The 12,078-nt window shown below is 37.4% G+C and overlaps 1 protein-coding gene across 1 annotated transcript in view; it reads right to left on the bottom strand.

Annotated features, from left to right (window-relative positions):
• Nucleotides 1-7,755: 7,755 nt before the first annotated feature.
• Nucleotides 7,756-12,078, bottom strand: part of ttpa (tocopherol (alpha) transfer protein) — a 6,921-nt gene continuing 2,598 nt past the window's right edge. Inside the window, exons 2-5 of the mRNA XM_007543464.2 lie at nt 11,407-11,560; nt 9,518-9,711; nt 9,297-9,407; nt 7,756-9,152 (exon numbers count right to left, since the gene is read on the bottom strand). Coding sequence (XP_007543526.1) covers nt 8,904-9,152; nt 9,297-9,407; nt 9,518-9,711; nt 11,407-11,560 — 708 coding nt within the window. The 3' untranslated portion in view covers nt 7,756-8,903. The remainder of the gene's footprint in view (nt 9,153-9,296; nt 9,408-9,517; nt 9,712-11,406; nt 11,561-12,078) is intronic.

Below are 12,078 nucleotides of genomic sequence, written 5' to 3'. Positions count from 1 at the left end.
AAGTTGCCGTATTAACCCGATATTTGCTGTAAAGTGCAACGTCTCCCCTTTCAGAAACCGTTGAAATTTTTCAGATAGCGCTACGTGTGGCGGAATTACGGTACTGCAAATTTAGAGGTGTCGCCGCCGACACGTTCCGGTCTAGCCTGGAGACTACAGTTTGGTTGAGGCGGACCGTTTGGTCAAAAGCCGGAAATCCGGCCCGCGGCCGGAGCTCTTTAAGCCCTGCTCAATGGACAGCAATGGCGCATGTGTGACTTACGATAAATCACTGTCCTTCTCTCGCACTTCCTGCTACTTAGCAGTGGGTGTCAGGTTACATTGTGTTGCATTCAATGTTGTCGGAACAAAGAGTTTCATGCGCTTAATGTCCGATTTGCCATAACTATTTGTTGAATTCATTGTCGCTAGCTGAGGTGGGAACAGGGGTGGCAAGGCTCTCGTTTGGAGTGGCAACTGCCACCCCATGCCACCCCATTAGTTCTGCCCTTGAAGGTCTCTATGATCTTTGCTCACTATCATTTAGATGCTAAATTTGTATATGTAGTAATAAAAGTTGATCACTAAAAGCTTTTCTTGATAACATGTAAGAATGCCCTTACACTCTTGTCTGGATTGAAAAAGCTAAACAAAAGGTTTACTTGATTCCATTGTTTTATGCTTTCTGTCATTAAAAATAAGTACCTTTTTCAAATGGATAGAGTAGTTTTATATGTGAAAATAAGCAATGATTTGCATTGAATTGACTTGACTCTACTCCCGTCTGCACAAAGCAGAACATTTGGTTATTCAGCAGGCATTTCCATTGTTTGGTCAGCTTACAGACAGTAGCCTCCGGGTGTGTTTTTGTTCTGTAACAAAAACGTGTGTGTGTGTGTGGCATGCGTTTGTGTGCATGTGTGTTTCCTGACAGCTGTCCTTGCCTACTATTTGTACAATAAGCCATTTGATATAACCTAATCATGATAGAGAGGTGATCTAATCAGATTAACAGATTATCATTTGCATGAAGGGAGAACAGAGGCACAAGTCCACTTAGTTTGTAGTTTGCTAATGTATATTTGTGTTTTTTATTGCAGAGATTGATTTATCAAAAACTTCTAATTTACATTACATTGACTTCAGTATAATGATTATAAACAAACTTGACTGAAAATTCAAGTCATCAGGTCACTATGCCAAAACCTAAAAAACCCCAGCAATAGACAATTAACAAAGTAAAAGATGCATGGTTTACAAAGTTTGGTTCTTTTTTTAAAGATTTTTTCTCTCAATTTTCTAGCCAATCTAAACATAGCCTTGAATTAGGTATATCCAGATTTGTTTTGGTAACCCAAAAGTAATCATTACCTTTCTAAATCTTTGTCAATTTGCTTATTTCCTGTTTGACTGTTCCCTGTAATAGTTGTGTGTTGAGCTCTGTGGGTAGAGGCTTATGTGGGGCTGTTTTCTTTGTTCCGGTTATCCCTGCTCCTGCTCCTGCATGAGGGAATGGACAGAATCCATTTCCTCATGCTTCTATACATTCTGACAATTCAGCCTGCACACATACAAATGCAAAGTTCTGTTTCCAGTGGATGTCTGTCATGGATTTTCTCATTTTTAAGTTCAAATTATTTGATTATCTTTTGATAATCAAATAATTATTTGATTATCTTTTGATAATCAAATAATTAGGGACACCCTCTAAAGCTTTATACAATATCCCTATAATGCATCATTTAGATGCCATGTAAACAGAAACATCATCTATCTAGAAAAGTGGGATAATGAGGATTAAATAAATGGCACCAGATGGGATATTTAAAATAAATTCTTAGGACTAGTTTCTGTTTTTCACTTTATGACAGGCAGATGACACTGAAATAATGGAATAAATGCTTTTCACTGACAGTTGGCAAAATTACGTTTTACAAGCAGGTATCTCAGGGGCGCAACTACATATTATTCAGGTGGATGCAAAACCCTAAATCGGGCGCGTAAGGGCGCGGTGAAGTGTAGGCAAAGTCATCATCGGCGCCGCCCCCTCCAGACGGGGTTTTGACGCCCCCTCTGGTGCAGCGCCCCTATGCGTTGCCTGCGCTGCATACACACTTTTTGCGCCACTGAGGTATATGTAAAATATTTCAAATATTGTGAAAAAATGCAATGCATTTTGTCACTCACTTCATGAAGAGGAACTCATATATTACATAGTTTCACTACACATAGAGTGAAATATTTCAAGCTTTTATTTATTGTATACTGATGTTTATAACTTACAGATAATGAAAACCCAAAACTCTGCATCTCAGAAAATTTGAATATCCTCTTGACTACCAGTAGTTAAAATTTGTCCTCTGTAGAGTTTCTAAACTTGAATATCTCCCACCCACTGCATGCTACTGAATTAATTCCTTTTGGTATCTACAGAGGACACTTAGGGCTTTTCAATGATGCCACTTATGAAGGGGTGGGACTTTTGTACGTACCTTTTTCTCATTCATAAAAATAGCGCACATCAGTACAAGCACATTTTATGGGAATAGAAAAAGTAAGTGCATAATAAAACTTTTTATTGTGCAAATTTTGGTTTAAAATTGTTTTGGAATATTCTAAATAAGTCTCTTAGCAACATATTAAAACATTCTATGAATTATTTTGACTGTACTTTATCGTAGTATTTAAAAGTTGAAAAATTGTCCTCTCTAGTGGACATTTGTAATTATTTTCTTTTTTTTTCTGTATCCATCAACCCATCCATCCATTCATCCATCCATCCATCCATACATCCACTCTCATTCATCCATCCATCCATGTTCTGTACACCCTTGTCCCCTAGTGGGGTCAGGAGGTACTATTCCCTATCTCCAGCTAAAGTTCCGGGTGAGAGGCGGGGTACACCCTGGACAGGTCACCAGTCTGTTGCAGGGTAACACAGAGACAGACAGGACACACAACCATGCACACACACACTCACAACTAGGGAGAATTTAGAGAGGCCAATTAACCTGACAGTCATGTTTTTGGACTGTGGGAGGAAGCCGGAGAACCCAGAGAGAACCCACCATGCACAGGGAGAACATGCAAACTCCATGCAGAAAGACCCCAGGCTGGGAATCGAACCCAGAACCTTCTTGGGAGGGAAGGAAACAGTTGACTTTCACACACACATAATATGTTAACAATTATTTAATAATAATAACATGACAAACTGCAGTTCCCACCATCACCCCTAGAACAGCTATAAAAAGCACATCCATCTAGGAAATGTATGGTGTAAAATTACACAGTCTTTCCAAATTAATGTAGCACAAAACCAAAAGCTGATATTAGAAAACAAAACTTTTTTTTTTAATCCAACACATCATGCTGGACTGTACATAACTTCCCAGAAGGTGGCAGTAAAACAAATATTTGACACTCAAACTTTACAAACGGCAAAATAAAGATTAAGGCAAAGAAATTGGATGAAAATGATGTGTTTTACTCTAATTTTATTTCACTTTGCCTTCACTGCCCTCAATGGGAAACTCAGTGAACGGTGCTGGAGGAGACCGATTGGTGGTGTCTCATTTACTCCACTAGCAAATACAAGAATGTTTTGAAGCTTGGGTGATCCTCCATCATAAAACATTTTTTTCCATCAATTAATATACCAAATATTCATAACAATACAATAATTAAATGGATGTGTATCATGTGGACATAACTGGGGAAAACTGCAAAGATTTTCTTTCTAAGTTGAAATTAGAACTAATGTAACTGAATAATCAATGTAACCAGCAGTAGGCCAGCCATGTTGTATGATAATAAGCGACTGTGTAGTATTACTCAGACGAAGAGAGTTAACATTCTGACCAGCATTAATATGAAATGTAAAAAGTGTTGGGATAAAGTGCAGATACTAGAGGAACATCCTTTAGCTTCAAAACAGAGACAGAGATTTATGCCAACAACAAAAGAACATCCTTTTCTCCTCACCAGCGAGGAGAAAAAATACCATTGAGAGGAAGAAACTGCTTACGACTGGGAACTGTTTTTAAGCCAATTGATGTTTGGGACAGAAAGGCCTGTATAGTCTTTATTGAGTACTGTGACAAAAAAAACCTTTCTCACTCATCTTTGTCCTGATTAGAATAGTGTTGAGCCAAAACCATTTTAAAATTTTCAGAACCTGAAAAGAAAAGTCTGTTTTGTTCTGTGCTGTCCTGAAAATGTAAAGTAGCACACAAACACAAACAACTGTCCAAATGTTGACACATTTAAGACCACACTGCCTGCTTCAGTTCATTTTAAGAATCAAATAATCTACTTATGCTTTTTTGTATGAAATAAGCTTCAACAGGTCAGGTCAGTAAAATATAAAAACAACAGATTTCTTTTTTCTTTCCTGCCAGGTTTCAATGTAATGATTAACTGCTTTTCTCTGGGCGCGCACTTGGTCATAGGTCAAGTTTCATAGTGTTTGAAACTGAGGACAGCACTTTCACAGACTTGTTTCTAAGTTGTGTAACGTTGACTAAGCAATATTTCAGAATCACATGGAGGGGAGGTTAGTGGTTTGATAAGAAAATCTAAATGTTGGGGCCCCAAGTAGTCTACAATACATTCTAATTCATTGTTATCCTAATTAAGAATGATTATTACTTTAATATTAATGATAATTGAAAAACATTGAGTCATAAAGAAATATTCAAAATCAGTCAGACCTTTGAATTTGGTATTGTAACTATCAGTTAACCTGTTTTAAGCAGAGCCCATTGAACTGTTATCGATATAAGCTGATATGCAAACTGCCAGCAGAGATAAGTAGGTCATGATAACCTGATGTAAATGGTTTCCACAACACAGCATGTATCTGGAACACATAGAACAGCATATCTAAAAGGTTTCTGTGCATCTGTCTGAACATTCACAGCTCATTCATCATCAGGCAGATCAGCAGCTGCAGAGCAGAGAATGTTTGTCTGACTGAGTTTGGGCTGATTGACATGAGGTTCCCTCACTGACCAAAGGTCTGTACAGTGTGTACAGAGCAGAGCGGCACAAAAACACCAACGAGGAGACGAGGAGTGACAAGGAAAAGAATCGTCTGTGATGTCAACTATCATTGCAGAGAAGCAGGAATAAGATGGAGGGAACTTTGTCCATTCTGAATATTTAATATGAAAAATGAAAAAATTAAAAATGGAGACAGAGATCTATGCTAACAATAAGAGCATAAACATGACCAGAAGGATGCCTGCTTCAGCAGGCACACTTTTTATGATCAACTGACAGACGCCATGTTGTCCTGTTTGATACAGCCTATCGACTCACAGGATGTGCCAGAACATATCAGAATACATTAAAATCACTTTCTGAAAACACGCAATTCAGAGAAAATAACAAATACATTCATAGCACATTAAAAAGTACAGCTTTCAATTACAGTGTTGTGGATTTCAGAACTTTGTTAAAATGATGCAGCAGCATCATGAGGCCTAAGTTCACACAAAGATCAAAAAGTGTTAAAAATATGAAAAACAAGATTAATAGCAATAATCACAAAATTATCTACAAGATTATGACAAAAATTACTGTCAGTTATCAAAACTAAAAGTGTTACATTCACAGTTAAGGAGATCTGCAACTGAAGAGAATGACTTTTTAAATGTACATAATGTGCATGTGTTGTAGGCTGTTTACAATATGGACTATTAGTGCAGGGAAGAAAACACAAGATATGCAATAACACAATAAAAGCTGTACAAGCCACTATCCTACCTGCACACAGTTGTCACTATCAACAATGACTGTTAGACACAATTTGAATTGTTTGAGTTACAGCATTTATATTTTCTTTGGGTTATTCATGTAATTTGGTTTAATTTGATTTCAGCTGGAAGTTGTTTTGGGGGTATGTACCCACATTACCAGCTTTGAATTTCTGGAGACTGATGTTTTTATCCATTCTTCTTAGCAAATTAGGAGGAACTCAGCCAGACTGTCAGAGTATCAGTATTCAAGCCTTGCCACAGATTCTTATGTAGATTTATGTCTAGACTTTGACTAGTCCATCCTTAAAAATATGGAATGACCTAAACCATTTAATTGTTGCTCTTTCTGTAAGGTTAGAGCTGTTGTTCTACTTGAAGTTGAAACTTCAACCTGCAGTTTTGTGAATAGACCTATATTTACATGTGAAAAACTTTATGTTTTGGTATTAGCACTCATCTTATATAGTACCAGATGGAGGGAAAACTAAGTTCTGGCTTTGGTTTCCACTTTCAAAATAAATAAAGGTTTATATCTATATATTCATTAAAATATATATAGACTACTATTGTATATACATTTAAGCTGGGGTTTTATGAAGCACAAACCTTTTAATTATAACTTTATAAAAAAAAAAGCACCACAACAAGTCTGTGCTGATGGGCAGCCTGAGCGCTGCTAAGAACCTGAGACAGCTCATATTGAAGGAGGAAGGGTTAAAACAATAGTTTTGTTTGGTACTTGTGAGAACTTTGTCAGAAAAGTTAAATTTGATGATTGCACTACATTATATTATTTACCTAAGCAAAGTTATAAATCTCTATTAGTGCAATGTTGCTTTGATATTGTCTAACAAGCAGAGAAACAACATTTATGGAATCATAATATTTAGATATTATGATTCATCTTTAATGACGGGTTAAAACATTCAAGCTATGAAGTAAAATTGAACATAACCATATTTAAGAAAACACAAATAATCAGACATATGAATGTTTCAGGTCATTTTATTATCACCTGCAATCCAATTATTGCGCAGACTTGCTTTTGTGTGAGTTTTGCATATGAAAAATATACTGACATTTTTAAGTCATACTTCATAGCTTAAATTACTCTCAACAGAAATCATAATTTAGCATTGTAAAAAATAATTATCAATAAATTCAATTTCTTGAAAGCAATAATAATACTCAAAATACATTGTATTCACAGAAACTGTTGCAGCAGTGACAGAACACTGCATATTACACAGCTCACTCACATTATTACATTAACATTTATCTTAGTCATTTCTACAGGACTGATATTAGTCCAAATATATATTTATAAGTATGAAGAATAGAGACAGTCAAGTTTTTTTTGGAAAAGTTGTTCAAATTGTAGATATGGAATGTGATTGAATTAAAATGAACACATTATTAAAATGCTCTACAAACTGTAGGAATGTGAGTTTAACAAGGTTGATTATATGAGTGGAGCAGTTAAAATGTTATGACTTCTGCCTTTAAAGCTTCGCTGTAGCAAAGAACTGAGTAGGTTTTTAGAGATTGGTCCAAAAAATGTGGAGGATCTCAGCCAGTAGAACCCACATCAGAATGAATGAACTTGGTTCTTTTGAGACGTTATCAGTAGGTAACATCTTACCTGCTTTGCCTAACTCTTTCAACGCCTTAATTTTGTATTAGTATCCAGTGTGTGATGATAAATCAAGCTCTTGAGACAACATGTGATATTGGGTTCACATGAACAAAAAACAAACAAAAAAAACAAAACAAACATCCTTTTCCCCTTACTATTATAAGATTTTCACAAATCAGGAACCTAGCTTGAAGAATGTGTAACAAGTGTGAAATAATAGTCCAGACTTTTCTAGAGTTTTGTATCTATTTCTATGTTGTTCTAAGTCTAAGAAAACTTAGAAACACACAGTCTTATGTTTTCAGAAAAATAGGGGATTTCATTATCTCAATTTGTGTTTTAAAGAGTCACTTTTAGGGATGAATCCTAAAAACATATTGACTTTGCAATATTCTTGGTAAATATTGTAATATTTTTTCTGATTTTTTTTTTTTCATTTGTGCTTTCAGTGCACAAATGAACAGTGGCTTTTTACATCTGGTCTCTGTTTTGAACAGCTACTGCTAATTAACATTATTAGTGGCTGATGGTTACCCAGTCACAACAGGCTCACAACAGTTATACATAAAGTGTCTTATTTTCTTATTTCCATTTTAAACTCATCACATCATCATCACTTATACCTCAAAGAGAACTGAAAAGTGTGGGAGGCTTCCTAGTAAACACAGTCTTTGTTAGCCAGCTCTGCTATACAACTGGACAACAACTTCCAATTTTATTTGAAAATAAGTTTTAAATTTAGATAACAGGGTGCCAAGCTTAAAGTTCATACCTTCATATCACAGACTCATATTAATAACTCAGACTGAAACAGCAGTTAAAAGCTTAAATTTGGTGGAAAAACTCTGTTAACATCTGAGGAAGGTTTTTATTTTTGTAGAAGTTCAAGCTAACAGCATATGAGAGCAGGGCTATTCAAGAACAGAGAAATTTGTTCTCTTCCCTAGAGTTTCAAGAAGAAAATGACATTGTTTTTTAACATTTTAACATAATATTTTCTGTTCTTCTAACATGTCACATTTGCATCAGAAAGTGACTTGGATAGAAATCAATTGTTATTAACATTGAAGATTGAGGCAGATCGTATACCAAGCTCCCTCCAGGTATGACAGACTGGACAGTGTTCAGCATTTGAGGCTTCCATAACTGCCTGTTCAAAGCCAACCAGGTGTAAAAACCTAAATACTTTATTAGTGCATCAAATGAGAATCAGAAATAGTAGCTTTACTTTCTGGACCTCAGATTAATCCCAGCCTGCCCAGACATAATCCTGACATCAACATCTTCTAGTTGATGTTTATCAGAGTAATTTTGTTGCAACTTCATCCTCTTGATCAGAATTTGAACTAAAAATGTAACAAGAAGGCTGTTAATTCAAAAGGAAACTTCACTAAAACATACCATCACTCAGATGATTTGGTCCTGAAAGGTATAAAGCAGATCTGACTTTAGTCATGATGTCACCCAGCCAACAACTTATCTATCTGTTTTACACCAACACAACCAAGTTATCATGGTCCCAAACATCAGCCTTCGGTGAGTGTCATTGTCTCATTTTCCTCTGAGATCAAAGCGTCTCCAGTATTTGTGGAAATGTCTCCTGTTGGGTGAGCAGCAATCTGTTTCAAGAGGTTCTCAGATTGAAACAGTTCCTGGGTCCAAGCCTGACAGACTTCTTCTATTCCCAAACCCTCTCCTCCATACTCTGGAGGGAGAACATCTGGTGAGAAGAAGTCACTTAAAGTACGGTGAAAGTCTGTACCATGCATATGAACCTATGACAGAAAAAATACCATATACCTTAGGGTACATCCACAGTGGATGTTTGTGTGTAAACCAGAATGTAAGAAAATGGTTATTGTTAGCTCTGTGCTGTAGCAAATCATTGTGTGGAAGCGGGCAATGATGATGACTCTCACCCTCTGCTTGATCTTATCTGGTAGAAAGGGACGGATCATAGTGAAGACTGGACGGAAGAACATCGGCTCATTAACCAAATGAATTCCTCTCACTTTTAGTGGAAAAGAGTCCTGAACAAAGGATTGTACAATCACATTATTTGGTGCTGGACACAATAACATATAAACAGTAGTTAGAGTTGAGTCTTGGGTGTCATTTTCATCCCATGTCACCTTCATACCGAAAGCACAGAGGATATCTTTCTGGCAAGGGAAGGGTTGATCTGCAGGGCATGGCCCAAACTCCACCCCTTCAGGTCAAATATCGCCTTCAAACCTCGCCTCTGCGTCTCTGTCTCCCTGGAGATGATTTCTGATGTCATCAGGCTGACCCTGAACACCTGGAATGCTGACCAATCTTTTGGGTTCCATTGCCCTGCAGAAAGGACATGTGGCATTAGTTCTTTTGGATAAATGTAACTGCAAATAGGTGAGAGACAGAGTGCACACTGGGTCGGTCCCCATTTCATCACATGACAACACAAAGGCCAAGACCATGCACACATACACCCATCTACTAACACTGTAGAGCAGACAAAAACCTATCATGCCTTATTATGAAACGTGAAAGGGAGAAACTCAGAGAACTGAGTGACCCAGGCTGAGATTTGAGTAACATATGTTTCATTGTGCAGAATGAAACAAACATTGCTTAACTGGTCCAATGTCAACAAATAGTGTCTCCTCTAAAGCTTGACACAAACACTATTTCCTTTCTATTCTCTCCTTTACCAGGTTGAACCCCATATGTTGGATCAGAGTTTACATCCCAGCACCATAAAAATGTGTTTAAGAGCAGGAGACCTGACTGGCCACAGAATAACCCCAACATGGCAAAAACAGCCTTTGGACAAATGTTATCTTTGTCCACATCAAAGATAACATTTACATTACATGACAGTAATGTGAGTTAACACTGGCAAGACTTTGAGAATGTGATGCAGCACATACACAGGTGTTTAGATTCAGATGATTTTCAGATACGCTCTGCTGGGGATGCAGTAGCAGTCTGCTTCACAGTGAGTCAGGAGATAACAGTCTGATGAAGAGGATGCTCAGGTTGTCTGTAATGTTCTGCATGTTATGAAGAAGCTTCCTTTGTCCAGTCATCTCCAGAGGTTCCAGACTCCCCAGAACAGAACCTGCCTGTTTATGTCCCTCACTCTGATGATGCTATCCTGACAGATGATACAGCAGCAGCAGCTACAGATGATTTGCAGCATCTCGCTGCAAACACTGAAGGACCTAAGCTTGATTGTAAAATGGATGGCAAGCAAAGGTTTTAATTTCATGGGGAGGAACTGAATTCTTCAAGTTAAAAAAGTGTCAATGTCAAATTTATTTAAAAACTACAAAGTGCTTCACAAAGGGTAAAAACAATAATGAAATCAAAAAATAGGATAAACTTAACAGGACAGTGCAAGCAAACAGATCTGATTGAACTCAAACAGAAACCAAAGAAATGAGTTTGCAGAAGAGATTTCAAAAACTGTACAGACTTTGCAGCACGAATATGAAGGAGCTGGTTCCAGAGTCGTGTTTCTGCAATGGCAAAGCCTCGATCTCTACTGGGTTTTAATCTGGTCATCAGCTGCTCTAGGAGTACCTCAGAGACTTTTTGGATTGTAAAAGTTAAGGAGAACAGTTGGATAATTAGATGCCAAACTTTTACGAGTAAGTAACACCAACATCAATACAAAAATGAACAGGCAGCCAATGTAAATCCTTTAAACTGGAGTGAGGAGGTCATGCCTTCTGGTACCTGTTAAAAGACGAGCAGCAGTGTTTTGGACTAACTGCAAGTGATGAATTGATGATTAAGTGATTAATTGATCGATTCCACAATATAAAGGATTGCAGTAATCTAATCTGCAGGTAATAAATGCAAGAACAATAGTTGTCAGCCTTTTAGGAAGAATGTAGGATTTGGCAGTTTGGCATAATTGATAAAACCAAGTCGACATTTGTTTCTCAAGTTAAACAGAACTGTCTAAAAACACTGAGATTCCTGCCTTTCTTGCACCTGTAGAGGCTTCGTACAACATTCTCACAAACACACAGCTATACTCACCAATTCTGTAGATGAGCACCCTGCTGCCAGCGTGGTCCCGCTGTGGGAGAACAGCATGGTATGATGTCTTGAGGAGACCGAACACAGATGAAGGAGACAGGCATGTGCTGATCTCAGGACTCTCCCTCCTCCAGTGCAGGTAATTCAGCAAGAGCTGGAAACACATGTGGAAGAACTCTTACAGCTTGCTCTCCTATACATGAGCTTTGCATTTGACTAGACAATCAAATTGATACACCGTCCGTAGACCCCTGCCTATTCAATATTCACAGAAGGTTCTGTGGAATGTACTGAATTCAGAGGAATGGATGTAAGGCACATAGTAGATGTTAGCTTCTGTGCAGAACTAAGACAATTTCCACTGTACGGAGCCCCCCAGGGGACATGGGGAATTTTTTTTTCTTTTGCGTTGCGAGGGAACGCAAAAGAAAAAAAAAATTCCCCATGCCCCCTGGGGGGCTCAGTACCGTACCACTGAGCACTTTAATGAATATTAACCAAAAATATAGATATATTTCTTTGGAACTTAATGTGAAAGACCAACACAATATGATAAACAATTGTGCAGTAGAAACTGCTGAAAAAAATAAAGGGAACACTCAAATAACACATCCTAGATCTGAATGAATGACATATTCTCATTGAATACTTTGTTCTGTACAAAGTTGAATG

This window comes from Poecilia formosa, unplaced genomic scaffold (genome assembly GCF_000485575.1).
Source record: "Poecilia formosa unplaced genomic scaffold, Poecilia_formosa-5.1.2 Scaffold829, whole genome shotgun sequence".
NCBI lineage: Eukaryota > Metazoa > Chordata > Actinopteri > Cyprinodontiformes > Poeciliidae > Poecilia > Poecilia formosa.
This window is presented reverse-complemented; position numbering and strand designations above follow the sequence as displayed.